Below are 23157 nucleotides of genomic sequence, written 5' to 3'. Positions count from 1 at the left end.
GGAGAGGCCAGTGCCAGCTGTTGCCCCAGCCCCAGTTGGAGAGTCTGGAGTCTGCAGCTAGATTAACCACTGGATGGGTCCTGGGAGAAAGTTGTGGCCAACTCTACCAGGCACAGAGGTTGGAGGAGAGAGGGGGCGGTGCCCAGAGTGGGTGGCGGTGGCTGAGTTCATTCCCAGTGAGGAGGCTGGGCTCCTGAAGGCAAGGGAACAGGGGCAGTTCTCCTTACAAGGCTGATTCTGACAGCTCTTTGATTTGTTTTTAATTGAGATATAATTCACATATAAAACTCACCACATAAAATTCACTGGTTTATAGTATTCACAAGATTGTGCAACCGTCACCACTATTAAATTCCCAAACATTTTTATCATCCTGGGAAGAAACTCCTACCCATTAGCCCTTACTCCCTAGGTCCACTCCCAGTAAAGCCCTTTACTTTTTCACTGCTCCTTGCTGCAAGTTGCCAGCAGTACAGACTTGAGCGGGAGTCACAGAGTCCAGGAACCTCAGGGCTGGGATGTGGTGGAGACAAGGAGCTCAGGCACTGGTGACAGGCACTTGCTGGCTGTGCGATTTGGAGAAGATGCTTAACATCTCTGTGTTGTGGTTTTCTCTGCTGTTTGTTTGTTTTGTTTGTTTTGAGATGGAGTCTCGCTCTGTCACCCAGGCTGGAGTGCAGTGGCATGATCTTGGCTCACTGCAAGCTCTGCCTCCCAGGTTCATATCATTCTCCCGCCTAAGCCTCCTGAGTAACTTGGACTACAGGCAGCCGCCACCACGCCTGGCTAATTTTTTGTATTTTTAGTAGAGACGGGGTTTCACCATTCACAGGATGGTCTTGATCTCCTGACCTCATGATCCGCCCGCCTCGGCCTCCCAAAGTGCTGGGATTACAGGTATGAGCCACCGCACCCGGCCTTCTCTGCTGTTAAATGGGGCTAACAACTACCTGTTTCCCACCTCATTGGGTTGTTTAATCAGATAAAATGAGATGCTGTATAAGTAATAATAGCTACACTTGTTAAGACCTTTGCCTGCATTATTCTTATTTAATTCTCATTAATCCTGGGAGGTATGAGTTGTTATTATCCCTATCTAACACATAAGGAAAAGCAAGCACCAGAGAAGTTCAGTAACTTGTTCAAGATTGCACCACTATGAATCAGTGTTTAGCTGCAAAGCGTGGAAAACCCAATCCTGTCTCATTTATAGAAGAGGGAAATTATGACCAGAATGGGAAGTCCAGGGGCCTGGCAGGCTGATTTGGCAGCTCATGGACCCCCTCAAGGACGGAGGGAGGTTCCTTTGGTGGTGGCTGCATCTGTGTGCTGGTGGCGAGGTGGCAGCTGCAGGTGCAGCCTCACACCCCTGTGCGTCCACCCTCTTCTCAGGGTACTCACTTCCTCCCAGAAGCCCCAAGTCGACTTCCCCTCATGTCCCATCGGTCAGGACTGTGGGTCACAAACCCCCTCCCACGTTCCTCATTGGCAGTGGGAGGAGGCTTGCCATGATGGGCTTAGATTACTTGGGGTCTGCCCCGTTATCAGGAGGGATCACACTCCAAATGTAAATATTAGGGTTTAGTTAAGAAGTGGGAAATGGATTTTGAGTGGACACAGCAGTATCTTGGCAGTATGTACCAAGACCAGCAGGGACCTGAGCCGAGGTCTGAACCAGCCGTCTGAGGTCCACGCCGCTGCTCTTCAGCACAGCTCCTCTGCCTCTACAACACCCGGCATGTAGCAAGTGTTCCGTGAATCTCATGTCGATTCATAAATTCTAGTTCTCACCCCACACCCCTGAGTTTTTCTGACCTTCTGTTCCTCTTCTAGAGCTCAGTTAAGTGGTTGCTTGGCCTCCGCTTGAGCTTTACTTGTGGGAAACTTAGTACCTTACCTAGTATTTTCTTCCCTTTTTTCACCATTAAGTGCCATGGCTACTTTTTGGGTGAATTAGAAAAAATCTGCTTTAGATGCAAAAATTCAAAAAAAGGGGCCCGCTCTAGGCAGTGCAGCCCTTCATGGCTTGAAAAGATGCCTTTGTGGTAAGAAAATAGCATGCTTACCTCTGGGTAGGTGCAGCCTTGCTTGGGAGAGATGTCCCTCAAGGTTGGTGCCTTTGTGCAGTGCGCAAACTGCACAACTGTTTTGGGATGTCTCTTCCATTAAGGAATGCTGCAGAGGGGTTTTTAATGTGCTCAAGCCTCTGCCCTCCTGGGCACTGGCACAGAGTGGAAGGTTTGTGCCCGAGTTACCCAGGTTTGGAGGGCATGGTGGCTAAGGGTTCTCCTTCCTGCCTGAAGATGGTGTATCTCCCTCTCATGAGAGGGTTTAGCTGAAGAAGGGTGAACCTTCACCTTCCTGACCCTTACCTCCTCTTCCCTCTCCCTTCCCCAGGGACAGGTGGTGAGTGTTTGGGAGGTGAAAGGATTCTGCTCAGGGGGAAACCAATTGGCCTGGAATGGCCTCGGCCCTTTCTTTAGCCTCAGTCCAGGCAGCACTAGCTGTGCCATGGCCTCTGAAGACTGAACTGTCACGAGACTGTTCATGATAAAATTGGGGAAATCTAAACCCAGGGCTTCCAGAGGCCAGGGCAGGTGGAATCTTGTCCTTGAAGCTGGAGAGAGTCTTTACAGTGACCCAATGAGTTTTGGAATGGAGACTGGGCTTCCCTGTAGAATACAGGGAGGCTCAAGCTGTGGTCATATGGCCTCTCAAGTTCTTCTAGGTTATTCTGAAAGTTCCCTGGGATGAGCAGACAGCTTGGGTGGGAAATTGGGGCCGGGGGTCTCCTTTACTCCTGGCAGCACCGGCCCTCATGTTTCCTATCACTGAGTTTTCCTGAAGGTTCGCTTTGCCAAGTTCCTGTCTGGTGGGAATTTTTAGCTTTGATTAACAAGCCCAGAGAAGCAAAACGTAAAGGAAATGTATTTGCTGACATTATGCAAAGGTAGAGGCTCTGCTTGTCTCGTGTAAGAACATAGTCGTTTTTTCAGCAGCAGTTGGAATAATTTTATAATGATGGTGGTAACGATAATAATAAAATAACATCCATAATGTATTGGGTGCTTGCCATGAGCCAGGTTTTACAGATCAGATAGCTCACCCAGTGGCATGCAACTAGGACGTGGTCATGGTGGGATTCGAGCTCAGGCTTTCCTGACTTTGAGCTAGTACCTCTAACGCCTCTCTTACCAACATGTGCCTCTTCTACCTGGATCTTCGGATTTGAGGGAGAATTACGGTTTTTGAAACAGAGCTCTGCAGACCAAAGAATACGCCACACAGTCTCATGAGCCTGCAGATGGAGACAGCCAGGAGCTGCCCTGTGATGGTGACTCCTGACTTCCCCCAGCTATTTGCTCATCTGTGAAATGGGGATTTACATTCACACCTGTCTCGTAGTGAGAGATGATGCCTTGGTGGCACTGGGCACGTGCAGGTGTGTGGGCTTGGAGTCAGAGAGCTCTGAGTCCACCTGGGTGGCATCCTGACTAAGGATGTGGGCTTCTTTCTTACCCTTCTAGGCTTCATTTTGTCATCCACAGAATGGGAATAATGACAGTAATTCACAGCAACCTTCCTTACAGGGCAGGATCCCATGAGATACACCTGTAAGGCTCTTCGCATGCATGAAATACACATTCAGTGAGTGCCAACTATGATAGGTTTCCCGATAGAGTGCTGGGTTTGTATATTTCTAGTGGTTTTGAATTAATAATTTGAGTTTGAATAAACTTCAGAAGAGCCTAAAAGTAAACAAAAAATGCATGAATATCTGACCCCATGAAGGAATTTGGAAAATGGTGGGTGGGGGGTGGTGTTGATTTCAGAGTTTCAGTGGCTCCTGTGTTCATTGCTGAAGAGTGACGGGTTCCCTGAGAATACCAGTTGTCACATTCATGGAGGGAGAGGGGGCACAGGGGGAGGTGAGGCGGTGTCCCCAGGCTCACGAACCTCCACACCTCCACACCTCCTCTTTCTTCATTCTCTCAGGAGCTATTTTGTTTTCCTTCTGTTCCTCAAAGAGCAGCATCCGAAGAGCCAACTCTGGCTTTGCTCCTGTTCCAAAGCCGTCCTGGTTCTAGGAGACATGCACCTTGGCCTGCAGCCCACGTATGACTGCCTGGCCTGCCCCCTCCACTCATCCCAATGCTAAGGCCAACCTGGGGCCTGAGCAGAAAACCCAGTGCCCTTGTCCCCAGCAGGAGCATGCACGCGCGCGCACACACACACACACACACACACACACACACCCGCCTTTCGGGAGGACTCAGAGCTTGTGCTTACAGTACAGAGGGTCACAGGGTGGCATCTGACATCAGCATTTCAGCTCGGCATTCCTGTCTGGGGTGAGAACCACGGGAAGATGCCAAGGCTGTTACATCTTGCCCCTCCCTTATGGCATTGGGATCTCAGCAAGTCTGAAGGACAAAGCAAATGGACATGTCAGGGTCCTTTAAGTGATCCTGCCTCTCTGCAGGGGCAGGCCCTACTGTTTCTCAGACATGGAGGGGCCCAGCAGGGGATGGAGGATGCCCCCCTGACTCCTCTGAGGCCCTGGGTTCATAGAGCGGCTACAAAGTCTAGGAGCTGTCGGCTGATGACCAGAGGGCCCTGTACCTGAGACCTGGCTGGAGCCCATCCCAGAGTGGGAGCCGCTCAGCTGGTGGCTGGACATCTGTTTTGTCATCTGCAAGGGGGCCAGTGGGTGCCTGCTGAAATTCTGATTCCTCTAAGGGCTGTTTAGTCTACTGGGCTGACCAGCCTCAGCCCCAGAGAAGCTAACTGGATGGGAGCCCTTCACCCACCCTGAGACCCAGGTCCAAAACCTTCCCAAGCTTTCAGAGTCCACATGTGTAGGTTTCAGTGAACTCATATCCTTATTGGTTTGTCCATTCCTTTGCCAAATATGTGTGGAGCACCTACCGTGTATGGGCCAGGTGCTCTGATGGACAGCAGAAGAAAAGCATGGACCTGCCCTCCCGGAGCTTCCATGTAACTGGCACTTTCAAATCACAATTATTTTATTATGGAAAGTTTTAAACATACAAAAGCAGAGCAAATATTGTATTGAAGCCTCATGAATCTGTCACCAGTGTTAGTCATGATCAACTTATGGCCAACTTGTTTAATCCCTGCCCCTTCCCTCTCCTGTTATTCTGCTACAAATCCCAGAAATGCTATTGTTTCATCTGTACATTTGAAAATGTATCTCTAGAGGACAAGGACTCTTTTAAAAATTATGTAACTATACTATTAATAATAATTCCTTAGCATTACCAATGTCTGATCAGTGTTTACATTTCTAATTGGCTCACAAATGTAACATTTTTTGACTGTTTGAGTTAGGATCCACTAAAGGTCCATCTATTGCATTTACTGGAGTTGGTGTGTGTTTTAAGTCTCTTCTAAGCTGTCGCGATTGGTCTCTGGGGCAGTCAGGATAGCCTGGGAACTCATTATCAATGCAAATTGTCAGCCAGCCTCACACCTACTGGATGAGAATCTCTGGGGGTGAGACCATTAATCTGTGCTTTAACAAGCCCTCGGGGAGGGGGGGTTCTGATGCACAGCAGAGCTGAGACCCTCTGGTCCATAGTTTTGCCCTCCTTTCCTGTATATTTTCCTTGTGATTGTCTCTAGGAGAAACCTGTCTCCTAGTTGCGTTTTCCTGAACTGGGTTTTCCAGTTGATCACCAGGAACGGATGTACAAGTTCCTCTCTCATCTGCACCAGGGGAGCTGAGAAGGCTCTTCTCTCTCAAAAGCGGGCTGACTTGTAGAGTAGAGGTCCTTGAAGGGTAATGCAGAATTTACCTGCTGTAGAAGCAGGATGCACGCTAGGCAGGGGAACAGCATGTGCAGTGTCCAGAGGCTGAATCCAGCACAGATATTCCAAGGCCTGTGGATAGGTTTGGTATGGCCAGGGATGTGGGGCAGTAGAGAGAGAAGAGACTGCAGAGGGAGGTGGGGTGGACTTTGAAGAGCCTGGGGTCAGTAGTGTGCTGGACTTTATCCCATGGGGGAAGGGCATCGGGGGAAGACCCTGACAAGGTTGAGTTAGGTGAGCAGACCTCGATTTTCACCAGATGGCTTTGACTGCAGGGTGAGTGTGGCTGGGGGAGGGGGCAGGCCCAGGACAGGGAGACTGAAAGTTCAGGAGGATCTGGACCAAGGCTGTAGCGGTGACTCAGCAGAGGAGAGAGTGGATGCAAGAGATGCTAATTAGAAGGAACGACAGGGCTTGGGGGTAGAATGAGAAGGGAGGAAGTCTAGGGACTCCCAATTTGGGAGCAGTGGTGGTTTTACTGGCAAAAGGGGTATCTGAGGAGAGAGGCAGACCTGGGTGGTTTAAGAGCTGATCCCACATTGTTGGAGGTCACTTAGCATGGCATGTGTGTTACTAATATCCCAACTTAAGAGAGTTAATGCCTCAGTTGGGAAAGAACTCACTGGCCCTCGTAGTCTGTAGATAGTCACTGAGTCCACTTCTGGGCACACATAAAAAATCCATCCACTCACCCACCCATCCGTCCACCCATCCACCCACCCGTCCACCCGTCCATCCATCCATCCATCCATCCATCCATCCATCCATCCATCCATCCAACATTGAGTGCCTGTGACATGTCAGGAGCTAAGGAATTAGAGATGAAGTAAGACTTGGCCCTGCCCCAACAAGCAGAGTCCGTGGGAGAGAAGCCCGGAGGACAGAAACATCTTAGTGCCATGTGTAGGGTGATCTGGTAGAGCCTCTCCAAATGCTGGATGCTGGAGGGCAGGGCTGCGAGGTTGCGGAGTACAGTTCATGAAAATTAGCAGTAAAACTGTTGGTCAAGCAAGTGTGTCTTCACCTCTCCCAGCAGTTGCCTGGATGTGTAGAGACACAATTGGAGGCCCAGGAACCAGTGCAGGAACCTGCAGTTAGGAGAGAGACTGTGATCCACCCCACTGACAGTCTGGGATTGCAGAGAGTCGGGGCTTTTCCTGTCTTGGGAAACTCAGCTGCCCCAGCTCGCTCTCCCTGGGGCATCTCATCTCTTGGACTATTCAGGGAGGTAGGAGGGGGTAACAAGAAGATGCTACCCCGTGTCAGGATGGGCCTGGTGCCGCCCCCAACTTGGCCTGGGCTTGATGCTATGGTCTCTGCCATGGTAAATGCCCATTTCCATAATTATTATTTAGCATTTGCAGAGTGGTTATTTTACACTCAGAGTTCTTTGTAGTGAGAGGGTCTCCTGGTTCATGCCAATAAAATTTCCATTTACTCCGGACATCCACCATGGTGATTAAAAACAGCCCATAAATTATTTACTGAAATGGAAGTTCAGTTTACGGTAATAATGCATTAGTTCAGCTAGCCATGAAGCCTGTTATAGGGTAATAAAAGATTTTTTATTTTCCTTCTGAAAAGATATTTGCCAGTAACCTACACATGACCTTGAGCTGATCAGTGTTCAAAGATGACACTGCAGGCAGGCATATAAGGAGAGAATGAGAGAGAGCTCTTTTTCAAATAGCCTGATTTTAGACAATCGTCAGCAAAGGCCTGTCATCTGACAGCCAGCAGGGAAAAAGAAATGAAAAAATACATATATATGTGTTGTATTTTTTAAAATCATAAGTACCACACCTTAAAACTCCTTTTGAAATTGGGCATTTATTTGATGGATACATGAATCCGAAAGCTAACAAGGAGGACTGTTTGGAGAAACTAGCATGTCACTATTGTTGAGACCACCTGTCACATTTCCTCGGAGCCTGGAACCTTGTAGAATAAAGTCAACCCTATGGTTCTGTCTTCATCTTTAAACATGTTGTATTTATGGAGCAGAATTGATTTTATGTATCTCAGAGTCTACGATTCTGCTCACGGCCATTTGCTGACTAATGTCTTTGGCAGAGGAGAACAGCAAGCACGTTCATGAATTATGGCTCTCTTTGAGGTTCTCTTATCAAGACTATTTTTTATTTTAAGAACATCTGCTTTGATTAAAGCCATTAGAGCTGGGAGCACATAAAAATGTGTCTGAATTTTATATGTGTTGCATTTTACAACGGGAACCCAGATGAAGCCTGCATTTTAATCCTTATGCCATTAAGACCAGCGATGAGGATTAACCTAACAAGCTAAACTAGTTCCTCCTCAATTGCCTGGTTTAGGGTTGTAAGAAATCCTGGGGCAGGAGACTTGTTGGCCAGGATTTGATACTTTTGTTTATTTTTCCTCTACATTGCTGCAAAAATATTTTCATTTCTTTATATATCCCTCTTTTCGGCAAAAATTGTTTAATGTGTTGGGGTGGCATGTTCCAGGTTTATGAGTGAATCTATAACCACCCTCATCACCTTAGTTTTATGTTCACTAAAGTTAAAAAAGATCGTCTGCACACTAGCTCTACAAGACTGAAGTGATGTTAAATTATCTAATACATAACTAATAGCAAAGGAGACATGATAATTAATTTTTGTTTGTTCCCCAGAAAGCTCTTCTGTTTGTTTTCCAGAAAGGTCTGTTCCCCAGAAAGATCTCTTCCCCCTTCGCTTAACCATGGTTTTGTGGCTGGTAGTTTGCACTCCTGAAAGGGTCAGTGATAGCCAGGCATGGTGGCTCACGCCTGTAATCCCAGCACTTTGGGAGGCCAAGGTGGGCGGATCATGAGGTCAGGAGATCGAGACCATCCTGGCTAACATGGTAAAACCCCATCTCTACTAAAAATTAAATAAATAAATAAATAAATAAATAAATAAATAAATAAATAAATAAAATTAGCCGGCTGTGTTGGCAGGTGCCTGTAGTCCCAGCTACTCAGGAGGCTGAGGCAGGGGAATAGTGGAACCCGGGAGGCGGAGCTTGCAGTGAGCCGAGATCGCCTCCCTGCACTCCAGCCTGGGTGACAGAGTGAGACTCCGTAAAAAAAAAAAAAAAAAAAGACAGTGTTTCTCTGATTCCTTGATGTGAAAACATCGAATCTTTCTGTATTATGGGATTTCAGAGTAACTCAGTGCTCGAAGTGGAAGATGCTTTGAGTAGGCCTTTATTTAATCTACTTGGAACAGTGCAGTAGGTATTTCTTAAAACTCCTAGCTCCTTTAGCTCTGCCCTTGATCACATTTCTTGATAGAGCATTTTTCTTTAACCTGTCTTTTAGCAGTCTTCCTTCTCTACCTCCACAGAAGGGTCTGGATTTTCTTTTCTTCAGCTTCCTTTCTTTCTTCCAAGCCTCGACTCTAAGAAACTCTATTTGTGTCAAGGTGTTGACTTAGCCTTTCTCTTCTGTTCCTAGTGTGTCCGAGTCAACCCGTGGGGACCGAACTGGACTATTCCCTGGGTGAGAGTGGTCCCAAGGGAGATGTTGTTGTATTAGCTTTATAGAAGCAGTGGAGGCAGGGCCACACTTAATGGCATTTGGGATTCCTTACTATGGATAATGGCCTCTGTATAATTGATAGCCAGGACACACAGCCTACCCTTGGAATGTATAGGGCATTACATACATCAGTTCTCTCCTGTTGTCCGTTAGCTTTTATCTGTCTGATATGCATAGATTAATAGATAATATTCCGTCGACCCTTTGTGTTTTATTTCTAATCATTTACCTACTGAATGAAAGATCTCAAGCCTTGTTGGGACACATCAGAATTAAACTCCCCATTCTCCTCAGGGGGTGAGACAGGCTTTTCCATTGTTTTTCCCCTGAGAAGTTTTGAGCACTACTTTGACATCCTAAGTAGTGAGGTAGAGAAATAGCAGCGTGTCTCTACTGGCTGTGTATATTTCTGGGCTGTGCTGATGGACATTCGCTGGTGAATTATCTTTGATTTGGAATACACAGATATACAGATGTGGGTTACTCCTCCATACCTTCTTTGCAGATCAGTTTTCAATCATTGCACAGTGTAGCTGAATTTTAACTTCTGATGGAAAAAGTTCATGAAGTTCAGCTGCCTCTAGGCCTGGCTAGGTGATCAGCAAGTCAAATGATTTGTTTAATACTGGCCCAGTTGCCATGGGGTTTGGGGGGAGGTACAGGAGAACCAAAAAATCTTTGCCTTTTGGCTTCAAAGTATCCTAGAGTCCCCTGGAGACCCAATGTGTTCCATGTGTGGCCCAACCTTGGCTGTTTTGCAAATCAGTGAGAAGACCAGGGCTCTGAGAAGGGCTGAGTGATGGGATAATTAGAACCAAGCAGCAGCGGGGTGGTTGGTTTGTCTGCAGATAATAGCTTGTTTGCTAATTGCCAACACCAGATTTTCTGGGCAATTAGACATTTGGTTTCTTTCAGGACCGTCTGTGCAAATGTGGACACACAGCCGCAGGCCTTCCAGGTAGCAGGTGGAGAGGGTGGCTCCTGGTGCTGATGGCATTTCTCTGCAGGCTGCCCAAGGGCTGTGGGCAGGAAGGACCTCTCACCAACAGGTGGAAGGACCATCTGGCTGGAACCCCTAGTGGGGAGGCAGAGATCCCCCTGCATTCATGGAATGGGTTCCCTTGTGCTAGGAGATTAGCAAAGATGGTGGAGTTCAGCAGGCTGGTCTAGAAACGGAGCTGACTTCTCCATTCTCTTTTCAAGCGCAATTAGCACCCACGGCTAATAGCAATTCGTTTAGTCGTAGATGCTAATAGAAATCAGAAATAGCTTCCCTTCCCAGATGAGCAAGTTGGTTTAAACTTTTCAATAAAGTTTTTTTAAAAAGTATGTGTAATATAAAATTTGCCATTTAAGCCATTTTAAGTGTACCATTCAGTGGCATGAATTATATTCACAATGTTGTGCCACCATCACCACTATTTCCAAAACTTTATTACCCCAAAGAGAAATTCTGTACTCGTTAAGCAAGAACTCTCCATTTCTCCCTCCTTCCCACCCCTGGTCACCTCTAATCTACTTCCTGTCTCTATGAATTTGCCTATTCTGGAGATTTCCTATAAGTGGAATGATACAATATTTGTCCTTTTGCATCCATGTGTTTTACTTAGCGTATTTTCTAGGTTCACGCATGTTGTAGCATGTATAAGAATGTCCTTCCTTTTTACAATGAAATACTATTCCATTGTATGGATATACCACATTTTGTTTATCCCTTCATCTTTTTTTTTTTTTTTTTTTTTTTTGAGGTAGAGTCTTGCTTTGTCACCAGGCTGGAGTACAGTGGCACAGTCTCAGCTCACTGCAACCTCTGCCTTCTGGGTTCAAGTGATTCTCCTGTCTCGGCCTTCCAAGTAGCTGGGACTACAGGCACATGCCACCATGCCTGGCTAATTTTTGTATTTTTAAATAGAGATGGAGTTTCACCATCTTGGCCAGGCTGGTCTTGAGCTCCTGACCTCAAGTGATCTGCCCACCTTACCCTCCCAAAGTGCTGGGATTATAGGCGTGAGCCACCGCGCCCAGCCTGTCCCTTTATCTGTTGTTGGACACTTGAAGTGTTTCCACCTTTCTGTTATTGTGAATAATACTACATGAACATTTGCATAAAAGTATCTCCTTGAGTCCCTGTTTTCAGTTTTTTGGGTAGATACCTAGGAATGGAATTGCTGGTCATATGGTAATTCTGTACTTGAGTTTTTGAGGAACTGCCAGACTCTTTTCCCACAGCAGTTGTCCCGTTTTACATTCCCAATAGCAATGCACAAGGATTCCAATTTCTTCACATCCTTGACACACTTGTTATTTTCCTTTCTTAAAAAACTATAGCCATCTTAGTCAGTGTGAAGCCATATCTCACTGGTTTTGATTTGCGTTTCTCTATAGACTAATGATGTTGAACATCTTTTCATATACTTGTTGATGTATCTTTTGTGTATTTTCTTTGGAGAAATGTCTATTCAAGTCCTTTACCCAGCAAGTTGGATTTTGCCTCTGTAATTACTGGACTGTGCCTCTCTCTCCCCAAGATAGGAATTGAGCCTCATCAGGAGGCGAGAGGCTGTGAGCTTGCAGAGAGTGGGAGGTGGCTGTGCAGATTTGAGGCTTCACATTCCCTCTTGCATGATTCATTTCATTCCTACAGCCTGTCTGGTACCCACTGTAATGATGCTGCCTGAGTTCTCATCAAGTAGAAAAAGAAATCAGCAAGAGCCTGGGATTAACCCAAAGTGATTTAGCAGAAGAGGCAGATGGAACAATTCCACCTGCTCCCCTCGAAGCAGACAGGCTCTTCTCACACACCTCAAACCTTCTGCTTTCCTTGACCACAAGTATTGCCTTGGAAAATCACCCATTTCTTCCTAGCAGGTTTCAGTACGTATGTACTAAGTGGAGCAGGATGTGCAGAGCACCGAGGGTGGTGCTGGGTCGCTGCAGGTGCCCAGCGCCCGGCCTTCGTCTCTGCGGTGGGAGCACACAATCCTCACTCAGCTTCTCTGTGCGCTGCCAGCCCTAGGCAGCAGGCAGGGAGAGCACAGCAGCGCGTTCCAATGCCGGCCAGGGAGAGTGTGTTTTCTCCCGGGGAGGCCCATTCCTGGGGCAGAGCCACTGGGCTCTGGGAAGACTTCAGAAAAATGCTAGGCCTGAACGATGGTGAGTGCAGGGGAACAGATAAAATGGTGTTCCTGCTGCATAGCTGCTGGCCCTTCGCCTGTTTGACCTCGTGGCTGTTGCGTCCCGTCTGCAGGGGCTAGAAATGCTGATCTGTCTGCCTTTTTGCTGTGGTTTTTATGATTGAAAAAGGTCCCAAACCTTCGGTATCACTGAAGAGAGATGAATTCACATGCCCTGGCAGGGGGAGGGAGGAGCTGGTACATCTGCTAGGCAAGGACGCTCTTTCTGAAGCTTCATCACATCCAACATTCCTAGGATAGGGGTTGCTCTTCCTCGGGGGGGAGGTACCCCTCACCCCTTTGGGAACCCGAGGGCTGTAGATACTCTTCCAAGAAAATGCACACAAAAATTTGACATAATTTCAGGTGGCTACAGGTCCTGCGAGTCCATCACGGAGCCTGGCCTCTGGCCCCACAGACAACACAGCCAGGAGCTGGGGCTTTCGGGCACTGACCAGCATCTCCAACTAAGCTGGGTTGAGTGGCACAGAGTGAGAGGCCTGGTGGCGACTGGGAGGAAAGGAACATCTCATTTGGTCAAGTTCTAAATACCAAATGCGAGGGGGTGCTGGGACGGATGATCCTGCCTTTCTGGCTGGGACTGGGCCTTGCCCATTTCATGAGCTGGCTTTGCAGAGGCCGCAGTGCCTGGAGGAGTAAGGCCATGCAGCCCTCATTTCTTCCCCCTGGGTCAGCCCATGCCACTTATAAGGAGGCGATTTTGTTTTTCCTTTCAGAAACGGCTCCCACATCTGCATATTCATCTCCAGCCCGGAGTCTTGGGGACACAGGAATAACGCCTCTGTCCCCCTCCCACATTGTGGTAAGAAATTGTGTGTGTGTGTGTGTGTGTGTGTGCGCGCGTGCATGCATGTGCATACTGACTTCCTTTGCATTCTGGGTCTGATCTCACAGTTCAGGCTGCTGGACAGCCTCTCACATTCACGGGTTAGAGATTAAATTGACCTGGTCCTGGCCACAGGAGCCCTGCCAAGCCCCTTCCCGGACTCCGGGCCTGGGAAGGCTTTCTGTGCTATGGCTAGTGCTTCTGGAGGAGGGGCCTGAGTGGGTCACATTAGTAGGTGAGATGGGAGCAGCCCTTTAAAGATTCAGGGTCAGAGCCTGTGAGGCGTCCTCTTGAAAGGAAGCCGCTGACTCTGGCTAGTGAATTGGTGAAATATATGGGCTCTGTTGACTGCGGTTGTCTGCAGTGTCTAAAAGCCCCTGGCAGTATATTCGCTTCTGCAACAACTTGCCTGGTAGAGAAGCCTGAGCAGGGCTTCATATGCATTAAGGGGGGCTGTTGCTCCCACCCTGCCCTGTATGAGGAAAGATGGATGTTAGGGGGCAGCTGTTAAGAGGGGTGTGCACATAGATGCACAGGCAGCCAACCCGAGTGAGTGCCCGGAAGACAGGGCAGCTTTGCGTGAGCTGTGCAGGTGCACAAAGAAGACCCGAGGAGAACTGCGGAGTCACCGCTAGGTAGGGGTGCCAGCCTGTCCTGGTTGCCTGGAACTGTCTGGCCTTTACACTGCAAGTCCTGCACCCTGGGAACTCCTTCAGCCCTGGGCCAACTGGGAGGATTGGTTCCCTAGGGCCAGGTTCTGTGGTTTTCAAGCTTTGCACCCTGAAGTTGTCCTGTAAGAGCTTCAGGGCTGTGGGGGAGGGGAGCAGTGTGAGGAGAGCCCAGGCGGGTGGCATCCTTACCCCTCCCCTCCAACATTTGTTGGTGGTATAATTTGGAGTTCTGTGAGAGTTTAAAAGAAAAAAAAGTGTAAACTGCTTAAAAAAAAAAAAGAGAGAAAAGCTTGGAAACCTGAAATGGCCTGACCAAGATGACTTAGATAAGGCGAGGCCCTGGGCCCTGGCAGCCACAGTGGGGCATGTGGCTGGCCTGGTGGGATCGGGCATGGTCCTGGGATGCCCAGCCCTGCTCACATGCACGAAATGCCAGCACAGATAGAGCAGTCACCTGGGTGTACGGAGGGCACAGCTAGCGAAATGCTCCTGGCAGTGGCCAGAGGTCTGCACAGGGTCTTGCGGAAGGCAGCGGGGCTTGGAAGAAGATTGTATCTGCTCAGGAACTACGGGGCAAGCACCCCTGTTGATAGAATTTCTGTAATCAGCCGTGTGCACACACGGTCGATAGAGAGGAGTGGGCAAGCTGCAGGCTTTGTCCAGTCAGCCTGGCCCTCGTCCCGGGTGCCCCCATTTCTCCCCGAGCCACTCAGGCGGGGGCCCAGGGTGGGCTGCCTTCTCCCCAGGGCTCTCCAGGTGGTAGACTTGAGCTGGAATATCGAATGTCCTTCTGTCTGCAGGGGGTTCACAGCTAGGCAAGGTGAAACTCCCTAGGGGTGTCTTCCTGAAAGCCAGGCCCACCCCTCCACACCCCCCATGCCTCACTGTATATCTGCAGAACGACACTGACTCCAACGTCTCAGAACAGCAGGCATTTCTTGTGGTGGTGGCCATCGACTTTGGGACCACATCCAGTGGCTATGCCTACAGCTTCACCAAGGAGCCGGAATGCATCCATGTGATGAGGTGAGTGCTGTGGGTGGGAGGGCCACGTGGCTGGTGCCAACCACTGCACCTGTGGAGACTCCAGGCAATGAGCCAGTGATTGGCACTTAGGAAGAGGGCCCTGGATTCTGTTCCAGCTCGGCTCAAGCTCACCATGCCGCTTGGGACAAGCCATTTCTGATCTCTGGGCTCCAGGCTCCTGGTTTGAAAAGACGTTGGTTTGATTCTGATTTAGTTGGTCTGGGGAGGGGCCTGGGCAATATGTTTGAAGCCTGGCCTGGGTGAATTCAGCTTGTGACCTGGGTGAAAGGCGCAGACCTGTGGTGTCTGTGATGGAGGGATCCAGGTGCCAGCTTGGCCACTTACTGTGTGACTTTAGGCAATTGCTGAACCTGGTAACCCCAGTTTCCTCATCTGTCAAATGGGGATCCTGACAATACCTCCCTCACAAGGTGTGTGGGCAAATGAAATGAGATTGTCTATTAAGTGCTTAACGTGTAGTAAAATGAAAACAGGTAAGGTGCTGGTCCTTTCCAGTGAAGAGAAGTGCTGGGGTGTTGGTAGCCAGAGGCAGAAAGCACCTGCTGGAGAGAAAGCAGCATGAGGCGAATATCAGCCAAGTGGCCCCATAAGCAAAGTTGCCCTGGGCCTCCTGGGATACACTCTGTGCTGGGATGCCCCCTTCCCTTCCCCACACACACAGCACCCTGCAGGCCCCCAGCGCTACCCATCCATGGGATCCCAGGCTTGACCCATGACCACCTTGCAGGGTGCAACCCCTCAAATCTTTGGAAGCCCAGGATTTATCACCCCAATTTTTCAATTCCAAGGGATGACTCTGAAGATACATTGTAATTGGCTTGCAGTTCCTTGTCACTGAGTAATTGTGAAATTTAGTATTGCTCCTAGATTAAAATTTTTTAGTTTTGTTGTTGTTACTATTTTTTTTTAAGAGACAGGTTCTTGCTCTTTTGCCCAGGCTGGAACGCCATGGTGTGATCATGGCTCTCTGCAACCTCAAACTCCTGGGCTCAAGCGATCCTCCTGCCTTAGCCTCCCAAGTGGCTGGGACTACAGGTGCATACCACCACACCCAGCTGTTTGTATTTTAGGAATTTTTATAAAGGGTTGTGGAAAGCACAACTCATAATAAAAGTGACTCCCACCCCAATCTTGGTTTAAGTCTCATCCTTCCTCTTGAAAACCAGACGTGGCTCAGGCTGAAGCTGTTGTCCTAAGAGGGTACAGAGACTCTTGGGTGTCATGTCATCAGGAAATGATGAAAAGCCAGTTCTATAGCCAACTCTGATGACAGCATCGCCCTTGGTGTTCAGTTGTCACCAGGAATCTCTCTCCATTTAGCCAGATAGATGCTGTGAGGGTCTGTGCTGCCGTCACTGACCCCCAAGATGAAAAATCCAAGTGGAGAAGAATATGCCATTAAAGGCTAGAATCAGTGTTTATCAGCTTCTATGTAGTTGTTCTAAGAAATGTTATTTCCACAGAATAGTCATGCAGTGAAAACAGAAAAGAAGGAATGGAAATAACTTTGAACTTGCTTGGGGAGTGGTACTTAACGAAGCACCACCGTAGTTCAGGGCCTCTAGGGGTGATACCTTAGTCATGGGAGAGATTTTGGAGGGAGGTTGGTTGGGTCTCCCTGAATTTTATTTCAATCATATTAGCATAATCATGCTAATATGACATGTTATAGGTGAGAAAGTTAACTTTTTTTTGTACTAAGTAGGAATGAAGGAATACAAATTTGAAGGGAAAAAGCTCATGGGGTCATTCTCTGCTGACAATGCCACTGTTAATATTAATGACAGTTCCATTTGTGAAGGGCAGTGTGTGGAGCAGCTGCCTGGCATCGGGACCATCCCTGTGTCTCAGTGCGGTCACCTCGGGAACTTTGGCTCCTCGGGTAGGAGCAGCATCCTGACGGAGCTTGACAAGGAAATTGGTCAGGGATGATTCCAGACCCATTTGAGTGGCAAATTTCAGTGGAGGCCAGAGCTCCATCTGGACTGACATGGTCCTACTGATTCTTAATGACGTGGGGTCGGGAGCAGGTCCGGGCTCAGCTGGGAGTGTGGCCACCTCCCCAGTGGGTGAGGAAAGTGGCTCATTTTCCCTCCTGCACTGCATCTCCACCTGAGGGTGCATGGGCTGTGCATGGGGTCATGTGTCCAGCAGCAGGACAGGAGCCAGGACCTGGTTGGGCAGGGAACAGCTTGGCCTCTTGGTGGCCCTGGCCTCTCTGCAATGGCCCAAAAGGTGAGCAGATGCATTGAGTTTGCTGTCTTCCCCTTTACCCTTCCCTTGCTCTCACCGCAACCTCTCTCTCTCTCATTTCTTTTTAGAAATGGGGTCTTGCTATGTTGCCCAAGCTGGAGTGCAGTGATATGATCATAGCTCACTGCGATCCTCCCACCTCAGTTCCCTGGAGTTCCGCTGAGATCTCTGTTTCCATGGTTCTTTCACCTCTGCTCCAGGATAGGTCTGAGCCTCCTGGTTTCCCTTCCCCTCCATTTAGCCCAGTTTGTCCTTATGAACAGCAGCTCTGATTCTGTCATGCCCCTGCTCTAAGAGCTTTAGTGGCTTCCCATTGTTCACAGAGTAAATGTCTAAGTCCCCAGGGTTCTCCTCAGCCTGATTCCAGCTGCTTTCCCAATCGTGTTTCTCACGCTTCCCATTTTCACAGTCACTCTTCCCACCCACACACTCTCTCCAACCAACACAATCACTTCACGTTCCCCACAAATGCCTCGGCTGGCCCACCTCTGAGCAACCTGGAGCATCCTTCCCTCCTTTGAGATCCAGTTGTCTGTCTCTTCTTCAGTTCTCCCCCCAATCCTGGATTCTTTCCTCTGCCCCACCAGCTGGCACCTTGGGCCCCTTATTTGCATCTCATAAGGCAGGTAATTATGCATTTGTTTATACCTACCGTGTTTCAAAGAGAATTCAAGCTAGCAGTATATGCAAATTGAAAACACAGTGCCTAGCAAATTGTGAATTATTTGAAGACACAAACATAAAAGTTTCATGCCGGCACCTGGTACACAGGTAGATGCTTAGAGTAGATGCTCAGTAAACATGGAGTGAAAGATTAAGGCAGAGCTTGTTACTGAGCAAGAACTTGGCACTTGCCCAGTTCATCTCCTTTTTAACTGAAGTTGTGTCTCTAGTGGCTGCTCATCCAGCTGAACCAGAGTGCGTCTGGGCACCCACATCACTGACACTCATGCATACAGTAGGTGTTCAAATCTGTGCTGCCTGAACTGGGATTTTGAAAGAAGGCCCCATAACTTATGCTTCCGTTGGTGGCAGGCGATGGGAGGGAGGTGATCCTGGTGTGTCCAATCAGAAGACGCCAACCACCATCTTGCTGACTCCCGAGAGGAAGTTCCACAGCTTCGGGTATGCCGCCAGGGACTTCTACCATGACCTGGATCCCAATGAGGCCAAGCAGTGGCTGTACCTGGAGAAGTTCAAGATGAAACTGCACACCACTGGGGTGAGCGAGCCTCTGCCCTGGCCGCAGGTCTCCCGCAATGGAGCGCCAAGGCTCCTCCAGCTTTGGGGTGGGGAAGGGATGCAACCCAGGGGGCCCTCCAGTCTCTCCCAAGCAGAAATGAGTGTCCATTTACCTTGATTTTAGACACAACCTGGAGCACACAGTGCTGTTGTGGAATATGCGATGCTTTCTAGTGTGCATGTGGGCAGGGACACATTCTGAATATTTAACAACTCATTTGTCTTAGAAATGGACCTATCAGAGTAGACCCTGGTTATACCAGAGGAGTAGGGTCCTGGAGGCCTCCTGCCATGCCAGGAGTTCCCCCTTTAGTTTCTAGATTATTGAAAGATCCGCATATCATGAAGGATCCACTTGGGGGCTAGGGACACATGGGGAGCTCACAGCAGTAGCTCTTAACTAACCAGTTTGGATGTAACAACCAGGAGCAACTGGTACATTCAGTTCTCTATGTGGGGAGGGGAGCTCAGGACATCAAAGTGCCCAATAATCGGAGGTCCAACTCCCAGAGTGGTGGCCTTCACTCCCAGCAAGCCAGTGTTCCGTAAGACACCTACATCAAATAGGCACCCCCTGCCACCCCGAAGCTTCGTAGAAAAGGATAGGGATAGGACGGAACTTTTTTGAGTTAAGCATTTTATTCCATAAAGTTTCCTTAACTTTCAGTGCTTAGAAAGGCAAGATGATGATAATGTTTAAGACCATAGACTCTAGGGCCAGATGGCCTGGGTTTAAATCTGGGCACTGGTGCCTTTGAGAAATGTAATCCAAGTTACTTAACCTCTCCCTGCCTTGTTTTATCTTCTCTGTCTAATGGAGACAATGGCAGTGCCTTCCTGATGGGGATATTGTAGGGATTAAAGGAATCAAAATACGTAAAGCTCTTAGAGCCGTGCCTGGTGCAGATTAAGTTCTAGTCAAGTGCAAGCTCCTATTCAAATTGCTTTCATTTGTCTGCTGAGCACTTGCAGATGACAAAGCAAACATAAGTGGTAAATTCAGCAGCCAGCACCCTGCCTTTCAAGGCTCTGTGCTCATCGGCGTGGTTGTCTTTCTCTGGTGCAGACCGAGTTCTGCTAGAAATGAACTGTGCCTGTTTCGCCTAATGGGATTCAATGCTGAGTATCAGGATGGCAGGTGGAAGGAAGCACAGGGATTTTTTTCAATTCAGAGCCATGGCTTCCTGGCGCTTGGCCACCTTTCCAAGCCTGGGAGCTACTGCCCCGAAGCTGGGGTATGTTTGCTGGGCACCAGGAGCAGAAGGCAGCTGCCTGGGAGGAGAGAGCAAGTGCAGCTAGGTCAGGATGCCACAGACGGGCTCCACGTGGCTGGCTTAGTAACTCAATGCCTGTTTTCACTCCCAAGGCAAAGCATAATTACCCAGCCTGGATCAATCTGAAGGCCCCAGTGATTTTTTTTTTTCCTGGCAGTAATGAGATTGTTGGTTCAGGAGACCTGGGGGCTTCCTCCTGATTTTTGCTCTCACTCCCTGCCCATCCCTACCCCACAGGGACTTTTCTCATCATTTTTTAATGACCTCCATCCACCAGCATCTGGGCTCTGCAGAGCATCCTCTCTATAGGACCACACTCAGCAGCTGCTTTCACTTTTGGTGGAGAAAGGAAGGCAGTGATGCTGAGCTCCTGGCGGATTAGACAGGGCAAGCCTTAAAATAGGAGCTCTTCTATTTTGGTGACTTGGTTGGCAGCGTAATGGGGAATGAAAGCTTCGTCTGTTTAGCATCGTGGATGGCAGTGGGTTGGTACGATTAGGCCTCCATCGGGGGGGATCCTGAGCGTGACCGTGTGTGTTCGAATGTGGAAATAGTATGGAAATTGCATGGGGAGTGGCACCTGCTGCCTATTCTCTCTTCCTGACTTCTACTGTTGCCCCTGAAACCTCTGCTCCCAGAGGATCCAGGAGAGAGAGGGAGAGGAGGGAGCAGTGAAGGCAGGGCCTGGAGGGGACAGCCAGAGCTGTCCCCAACACAGTAAGGAGACACAACTGCCAGCCCCCATTTTGGGGGATGCGCCCTCCTAGTCTGCCTCTTTAAGCATGGGGGAACACAAACGTGGCTCACCAGGATCCTCTAGGTCCCCTTGGAGCAGTCCCTAAAGCCAGAAGACATGCTTCTCCTTTGTCCTCTTCTTACTGTTGTTCCTCTTCCTCCTACCAGGACCTCACCATGGATACAGACCTGACGGCAGCAAATGGCAAGAAAGTCAAAGCCCTTGAAATCTTTGCTTATGCCCTGCAGTACTTTAAGGAGCAGGCGCTGAAGGTAGGACTGATAGTTGAGGCCAGCCAGCTGTGTGCTATGAGGTGGCACCCGTGCCAGCTCCGTGTCTTGGGCTGCTGCACCTGCTGGCCAGGGTAGGAGGCACAGCCTGGAGGGAGAGCATGGGCTTTGGAGTCAACACAGCAGGATGAACCCTCACACACTGCTGGTAGGAATGTAAAATGGTGTGGCCTCTTTGGAAAACAGTTTGGCAATTCCTAAAAAAGTAAAGCGCAGAGTTACCATAGGACCCAGCAGCTCCACTCCTGGGTAGATACCTAAGAGAAATGAAAGCAGATGTTCACACACACACGTACATGAATGTGCATAGCAACATTATTCATAACTAAGAAAAGTGGAAGCAGTCCACACGCTGTCCACACAAACACACGTATACATGAATGTGCATAGCAACATTATTCACAACGACGAAAATCGGAAAAACTCCACATGCCCATCCGCTGATGACTGGAGAAACAAAATGTGATCTATCTTGCAATGAATGTGATTCAGCCAGAACAAGGCCTGAGCTACTGCTACATCCTACCACATGGAGAAACCTTGAAAACGCCATGTGAAGTGAAAGAAGCCAGATACAGACAGCCACATACCGTGTGATTCCATTTGTATGAAATGTCCAGAACAGGCACCTTCACAGAAACAGAAAGCAGAGGCCTTGTCTGCCAGGGGCTGTGGGGAGTGGGAATAGGAGCGACTGCCGAAGGATATGAGTTTCTTTGGAGGGTGATGAAATTAGGTAATGGGGTTGGTTGTGCAACCTTGTGAATACACTAAAGCCCACTGAATTACACACTTTAAAACTGGGAATTTTGTGGTATGGAAAAAAACAAAAACGCAGGAAACATACTTAGCAGCTGTGCCATTTTGGCCAAGGTACTTAATCTTTCCAAGATCCACTTTCCTAACGGGAGAGTGGGGTGGATCACTGTACCTCACAGGCTGATTGACAGCAAATGGGACTGGGCATGCAGCACCCCGCTTGGAGCTTGGTCTATAGTAGGCACTAGGTATATGGTGGCTGCTGTTTCCGCCCTTCCTCCCCCTCCTCTTCTGTCCCCCCAGACCCCATGGAAGAAGCTAATAGCGTGAGCCCCCTTGGGTCACCCCCACAAAGGTCTGTGGTCATGATGGCCTGAAATGCCAGAAGCATCTAATTTTGAAGTGGAATATGGCTGTCCACTCGTGTCTCCTTCCACAGGCCTGGAGACCAGTGAGTGGGGATCAGATGATTAAAGAGCCCTGATGTTTTGAGCTTTACCCAAAAAGATTTGGGAACTTCAGAAGCATTTGGTATTGTGTGACCACTAAAGGAAATTCAGTGAATTCTAGAAATAGGGTCAGAGGGAGACAGAGGAAGTGAGAACATGGTATTACTTTCATCTATTCAAGTACCTGTTTTTTGAGTGCCTTTAATGTGTGAAATCCTATACAAGTATGGCAGTATATAAATCAACTGAGTATACAGGAGTGTGTGGTCAGGGTCAGAGTGGTGAGGGGGTAACTGCGGGTGCTGGGGGAGGCAGAGATTCTGTCCAGCAGGGAGCGTCATGGAAGGCTCCCTGTAGGAGGTGGATTCGGGGCAGGGTGGGGAGTGGTTGACAGGCAGGAACTGGAAGGGTGGGTATTTCAAGCTAGTGGAATGGCACAGGCTCAGCTCAGAAGGAAGAAAGCAGCAGACAAACAGCTGTGGGAAGAAAGCAGTTGCGGTGGAAGGAGACTAAGGCTGCGGGATAAAGCCAGGATGCCGTGAGCTCAGGACAAGATAGTTCAGAGCTGCGGATGCCAAGCCAAGGAACTTCTTGGTTAATGGGAAGTCCTCAAAGGATTTCTAATGGGGGAATGAGTGACAGAGCCACCGAGATAGTAGTGGAGTGTTGTATTAGTCTGTTCGCATGCTGCTAATAAAGACATACTTGAGATTTATAAAGTCATTTATACTGGGTAATTTATAAAGGAAAAGATTTAATGGACTTACAGTTCTACATGCCTGGGGAGGCCTCACAATCATGGTGGAAGGTGAAGGAAGAACAAAGGAATGTCTTACATGGCAGCAGGCAAGAGAGCTTGTGTGGGGGAACTCCCCTTTATAAAACCATCAGATCTCGTGAGACTTATTCACTATCGCAAGAACAGTATGGGGGAAACCGCCCCCATGGTTCAGTTATCTCCACCTGGCCCCACCCTTGACACGTGGGATTATTACAATTCAAGGTGAGATTTAGGTGGGGACCATACAGCCACACCATATCAA

General features: G+C 48.7%; 1 protein-coding gene across 5 annotated transcripts in view; it reads left to right on the top strand.

Moving 5' to 3' along the window:
• HSPA12A (heat shock protein family A (Hsp70) member 12A) overlaps positions 1 to 23157 on the top strand; it is a 182034-nt gene that overhangs the window by 131957 nt on the left and 26920 nt on the right. For all 5 annotated transcript variants that reach the window (XM_038009591.2, XM_038009590.2, XM_073019391.1 and 2 more), the window contains 4 exons: positions 13284 to 13369; positions 14963 to 15090; positions 18400 to 18586; positions 20784 to 20888. In XM_038009591.2, the coding sequence (XP_037865519.1) occupies positions 13284 to 13369; positions 14963 to 15090; positions 18400 to 18586; positions 20784 to 20888 (506 nt within the window). The remainder of the gene's footprint in view (positions 1 to 13283; positions 13370 to 14962; positions 15091 to 18399; positions 18587 to 20783; positions 20889 to 23157) is intronic.

This window comes from Chlorocebus sabaeus, chromosome 9 (assembly GCF_047675955.1).
Source record: "Chlorocebus sabaeus isolate Y175 chromosome 9, mChlSab1.0.hap1, whole genome shotgun sequence".
NCBI lineage: Eukaryota > Metazoa > Chordata > Mammalia > Primates > Cercopithecidae > Chlorocebus > Chlorocebus sabaeus.
This window is presented reverse-complemented; position numbering and strand designations above follow the sequence as displayed.